This window comes from Gambusia affinis, linkage group LG17 (genome assembly GCF_019740435.1).
Source record: "Gambusia affinis linkage group LG17, SWU_Gaff_1.0, whole genome shotgun sequence".
Classification (NCBI taxonomy): domain Eukaryota; kingdom Metazoa; phylum Chordata; class Actinopteri; order Cyprinodontiformes; family Poeciliidae; genus Gambusia; species Gambusia affinis.
The window spans coordinates 374,970-380,969 of record NC_057884.1 but is presented as its reverse complement, the minus strand read 5'-3'; the positions used below and the strand labels follow the sequence as shown (position 1 = coordinate 380,969).

General features: G+C 37.4%; 1 protein-coding gene across 3 annotated transcripts in view; it reads right to left on the bottom strand.

The window, feature by feature from the left end:
• Positions 1-938: 938 nt before the first annotated feature.
• The window catches only part of chd1 (chromodomain helicase DNA binding protein 1), a 79,203-nt gene continuing 74,141 nt past the window's right edge, over positions 939-6,000 (bottom strand). For all 3 annotated transcript variants that reach the window (XM_044144099.1, XM_044144098.1, XM_044144100.1), the window contains exons 34-36: positions 4,820-4,871; positions 4,513-4,747; positions 939-2,319 (exon numbers count right to left, since the gene is read on the bottom strand). In XM_044144099.1, coding sequence (XP_044000034.1) covers positions 2,055-2,319; positions 4,513-4,747; positions 4,820-4,871 — 552 coding nt within the window. In that variant the 3' untranslated portion in view covers positions 939-2,054. The remainder of the gene's footprint in view (positions 2,320-4,512; positions 4,748-4,819; positions 4,872-6,000) is intronic.

The following is a 6,000-nucleotide window of genomic DNA, read 5'->3' as shown; positions in this document are numbered from 1 at the left end:
TTGCATTGTCATCTCCAGAAGTTCCACAGTTGTCCCCAGAACAGAACTAACCCTATCTAACCCTGCCAGTGCTAACTTGATTTTTTTCTTGAAGTTCAAGTTTTGTGTATTTTGTATTAGATAAGGCAGAATAAAACCCAAATTTATTCCAGAGTTTCGAACATTTTGGATGTTTAAAACTTAATCAGTTTACCTGATAGTGCATGCTCAGTCTCATTAAGGTAGTGAAACCAGAGATTGTTAATGTTAATGAGATTGAGCATGCTTGCTTTCAAATAAATTTGGCTGACAAGTGTATTACATGAATTCTAAAATAAATGCTGAGATATTTACCATGGCAAAAGAATCATAGAATAGTTTCTTATATGTGACAGAGCATGAAAATAAAGGGATAAACACACAAGAAGAATTAAAATTTTTGTTCTGGATTCAACAGGAAGCCAGTGAATAGAAGCCAAAATAAGAAAATGATCTTTATTTTATTTTCATTAGAACTCTAGAACTCTCTTTTCCAGAGATTAATGGAATGTAAATGACAAGTCCCGGTCTAGAAAAACACCAAGGTCACAGTGGTGTCACCTTATTACCAGAAGCCAATTTAATGCCATCCAAAGTAGATGACTGAAATTTTAAAGACATCTAAAGTTGGTGCTGAGACAGAATGTCATTGGAATCAGTTTGGCTATGAGACTGAACAGGCTGGACTTGAGGTAAATTTAGATGACAAAGGTCATTAATCTTTGTCATCTAAGATTAAAAGATGACGAAGATTAATTTGGAATTTCAAAATCACTTGGAAATCCCACGTGATTAAAATGATTTGTGTACAGAAACTACTGTTACATGCCTCTGATGGCAGATGTCACTGACTAAACTTACAATGAGTCAAAACAGAATAAGAGTAAAACAGCAGTTTGTTAAAAAAAAAAGTTTGCATCTGAAGACAGTGACATATTTTAATGATTTTATAAAACAACCATATAAAAACAGCCCATAAAAATGCATGCACTTTCAGTGTAAATTCCTTTGGAAATATATAGGAAATTTATACAAGTTTAAACCTTAACAGTGACTTCATTCAGTTAGGTGATTCACAACAAATATACTTGGCTGCATAGACACATTGACAATATTATTGCCTACATGGAAAATAAATTGAAAAGTAAAAAATCAAAATCAAATTGATTTTAATTCTTACAGGGGCATTTGCTGAAACTACGCTATAAAAATGTGATGGAGGTCAGCTTGCACTTTTCATTTCACTACACTAAAGAACTTTGCAGTAGTGAATAAAGTGAGCATTCCCATTAAAAATACATTCTGATTATTACTGACAAAAAAAACCTCACTGATAAAATGATGAAAAAAGCCTGAGTTAAGAGAAACGTGGAGTCATAATAATAAGCCTGAGGAAACAGTTCACTGATTCACTATTTTACAGAAGTAAACATAAAAAAATATGTACAAAAGCATTATTTTATGTAAAAAATCCAGGTTGCATTTTTCTATTTATCTTATTAAACAATTTACAAAGTTGCTGGTGGGAAAAACTGAAAAATATGTTGTAAATGAGGTACTGCAGGTGTTGAGCCTGAGTCCATACTGGATTAAACCAGACAGCTCTACATCACCAAGTGTCAAGGTTCACGTGAGAAGTGATATCTTACTGTCTTAACTATTAAATAAGGAACATGATCACATTCAGTCTGAATATAAAGACAAGGACTGAGGGAAGTCAAAAATAAGATCCAGTGTCATTTGCTGGGAGGAATTGGAGGCAGCATAAAGGGTCAATTATGTCCACTTCAAGCTTTAGGATAGTAACGACATTTTGTTGAGAGCTGTAGAGTCTAATGGAGTAACAAGTCCTTTGTGTTTTCTTTTTCTGACAGGGTTCACAGGTTGAGGACCCTGTCACTGTTACTGAGATCATGAAATGAAGAGACTGAAACACAGTGCTTCAAACAGCTTCATGACAGGGAACCCTAATAAGCCAAAGGCATTTACTGAGTTGCCATGTCTAAGATTGTTGCTGTATAACCAAGCAACTCCTGTTATGTCTTACGGTTGCTCCAGTTCTGCTCAGGCGTACTTTTGTGGTCTGATGAGTAGTCAAATGGTGAGTGAGACTCACAAGGTGAGCGTTCATCTCGAGGAGAACGTGTTCCACTTGCTGAAGCTCTCTGATCTGTTTGCCAGTCTGAATGGTAGCGGTAGGAAGAACGATAGTCTGAATGAGAAAGTTCCTTCACCTCCTGCCGATGGTCTCTGTTGGTGCGGAATTCCTCCAGTTTCCTATGCTTATTGTCGTTATAATACCTGAAACACATCAGAGTCAGTTGGGTAAGCCTGGAACAGATAATAGTAAAGAAAAGTTGATAACTAAAGACAAATGCATATGTGACTATGATTTCTCAATGAGTTAACATTTACAAACTAAATGATTTTAAAAACAAATGCTAAGCGGGGTGTATAAACTGACCACATACTTTAGTGATCACAAATATTGTTTTGATGGTAGTTCAAGCTGCTTAAGTAGGTAAACATTTATTCCCACCCATCAAAAAGCAAAATTAAAGTAGTTAAAGTTCAACTCAAATCACGTCAGGGAGGATTGTAGCAGGAGGAAGATAGTATGACTACTTCCTCCAAAACAGACAGGGATGTCACTTTTTTATGCAAAAACTGAGAAGTAGAATACTCTGAAGAAATTAGCCTAAACTAAGTTTTTGAATTACTGTTTTTGGTGGTTTTATGAGCTGGATGCACAAATTATGTAACTATGTAATTATGGCAAAGGTTGAAGCTCATTCAGGCTCAGCCATAGAGCGTTGTCGCCATAAAACAACACAGAAAAAGCATTAATAGGTTTTATTAGTAATAGTTGTTTTAAAAAAAAAGTCACCTGAGGAGTCTGAAAATTGGTAAATATGGTGACAATGTAGATAAGCTGAGAAAAGTGTTTATTTTGTCCAGATCACAGCCACTCATACCCACACTCGGCTGTGTCTCTGGGATCCACCCACTTTGTCAGAAATGCTAGGGAACTATTTTTTTTTAAATCCTATCATTTTCAGAACTAGTTATGTTTCCCCGAAGATAGAAAGCACTTGTAAATGTACAGAAAAATCACTGTCCTCCAGGGCCTAAATGTAGCCCTATGACAGACAGTCACCGTCAAAACAGAGCGGCTGCCCCAAGAAATGCCTATTTTTTTTTTCTTTCTGTTGATGACACTGAATGAAAAAAGGCTCAACTCCGCTGCTCTCCACTGACCCTCTCTTCCTCATATTCTTAGTGTAATGCCCAGCTCACACTACACCATCTTAGAGCTGTTGGCCGATTGTCGGCCCATTTTCAAATCCTGAGAGATCACACATTAGCCAACAGAAATCCTAGTTAAACGGTTCCATCGGGTTCCTTCGTGCCGTGTGGTGTCCAACAATGGGCACAAAATAATGGCTACAAGTCCAGTTAACTAATTTTAAAACCAGGCATTAATCAATTATTTACTACAATCTACCTGCAACCCATGTGGCTCTACTGTCAGTGTAATGAATGAAAATCATTGTAACCTATTTATGTCATGTTAAAGAACAGCTGAAAAGTTACCGGGTTCATCAACTGTGTAACAATTTCACTCCAACTCCTCCCCTCATCATTTCTATATTCTTTGTACGAAATGTTTTAGAAACATTAATGTTTCCACATATCATCTCCAATGTCCGCTGGACTTCGGGTTGCTCAGCTGTTTGGGATTCCCCTCTGTAATTTCCCCTCAGAAAGCATCCCCTCTTTCTGATTGGCTGCCTGTCACATTCAACAGGCTGCCTTAATGGCTCCCAGTCGGGGAAAACCCCTGATTTAGATCAGAGCACCACAATGATCTACTGTAACACACCACACACTACAGGATGATCTGTTATGAAATCACAAGCGACAATCTTAGAACGATCAGCGTTCTAAGATTGTCATAAGGGAAAAATGTAGGTGTGAAATAACATGTATTGTGAACTATTGCATCAGGTAGTCGATGTTCCATCTTTATCTAAATCTAATGATTACTGAAGGGCAATATGGTAAACAGATTTCAAAATCTGCACTCTTTTGGTTGAATGCAGTATTTATTTACACTTTGGTGTTTTTATTCAAGTACATTTTTGTTAATAGAGACTGAGGATCCATTATGGAAATGACATAATAATGCATGCAATTTCCTGCCAGTGTACAAAGGTCTTCAGACAATATTTTCATCTATTGCAATAGCTTTTTGAGGCAATTAATTGCTCAGCAAAATTTGCTATTGTGACAGGCAAATATATATATATATATATATATATATATATATATATATATATATATATATATATATATATATATATATATATATATATATATATATATATATATATATATACATAAAAGGCAAATAATGGTCAATTTGTTATTCTACTTCTACTTTAAAATTAAGAAAGATAAGAAGTGTCTCCTAGTGTGAATGTTCATGCTTACCTGTCCTGTCTGTCTGCCTTATAGTGGTCTCTGTGGTCTTTCCCATTGCTGAAAGAAGAGTACGGTCTTTTCCTGGAGTCTACCACACTGGTCTTTTTGTGGTACTCAGAGCCGTGTCTGTCTTTATTGCTGCTGCTGCTTTCAGAGTATCTACCTGAAGGCTGATGTCTGTCTGAGCAGTAGCTATCTCTGCTGCTGTCATCTTGGTGGGAGCTATCTTTCAGTCTTTCAACATCTATGCACAAAAAGCATTAAAATGAATCAACGGTGGCTTCTTGATTTTATTATACGTTTAGAAGACACTTACCTGCATGCTTAAAGCCTTGAGTGTTTATAGTTCTAGTGTTCTGCTCCACAGTCTAAAGACACAATAGTCATATTCTATTAAAATGAGAACACCCTGGCACAGATTCTCAGTTATCTAGGACATGACAAGAAATACTTAGGAGATTAGAATACTTTTCTTGTTACTTCAACATGATTTACCTTGCATCGAAAAGTGTTCTTCAAGTTCTGAAAATGGCTGGAAGTAACATACTTCTTAAAGACAAAAAAGTTTGGTGCACATTTTTGACAGGGAAGGAATGTGTGAGATGAGTGAGAGAAACCATCAAAACAAAAACTAAACAGAGCTGGTGGCCTCAGATTTTATGTTTATAACACCTATTGTGCAGCATTGACTTAATAGTATCATTGCTCTGAATTCAACTTATAATAGTAATGATAATATAATAAAAATGATACTAATAATTAAAGCTGCAATCCGCCTCAAATGACCCTCACAGCTTAGTGCTGCTCCAGCCTTACGGCAACCGTGGGAGCTCCAGCAACCCTATCTGCTCACCACCATCAACGGTCTCGCGCAGTTCCTGCACCCGTCCACTAGATGATACACATCGATGTGTTCAACAGTGTTTTCTGACAATGCACAAAACCCTATGCAGATCAGCTGATGTAGCAAGGAGACATAACTGACAGAATAGCCTAGGGGGCGCAGTGGAGTCAAATTGTAATTTAATGCTATCGGGCTCTTTAAATGACTGAGTTTTGGGAACCTCTAAAGTTTGATGCAAATCAAATGATGCATTTGAGTATTGACAGAATTAATCATCATGTCATTGTATGTCACTTGGCACAGGATTAAACCTATATGAATCATAAAGTAAAAATAAGACATCCAGCAGAAAAAAAGAGGTGACTTCCAGTTGGAAGGGGACGGACGTAAGGTCATGTTATTAATTGACCATGTAAATGTAATGAGGGCTAGTTTGTCCTCTCCTTGGGCTGCCACTTTATCGTGGTGGAGGGGTTTGAGTGCCCCAATGATCCTAGGATCCATGCTGTCTGGGGATTCATGCCCCTGGTAGGGTCACCAAGGCAGACTCCGATGAATGGCAACATTGAACTTCATGTTCCCTCGCCTGAACGCGGGTCACCGGGGTCCCACTTTGGAGCCAGGCCTAGGGGGGGGTATGATGGCGAGTGCCT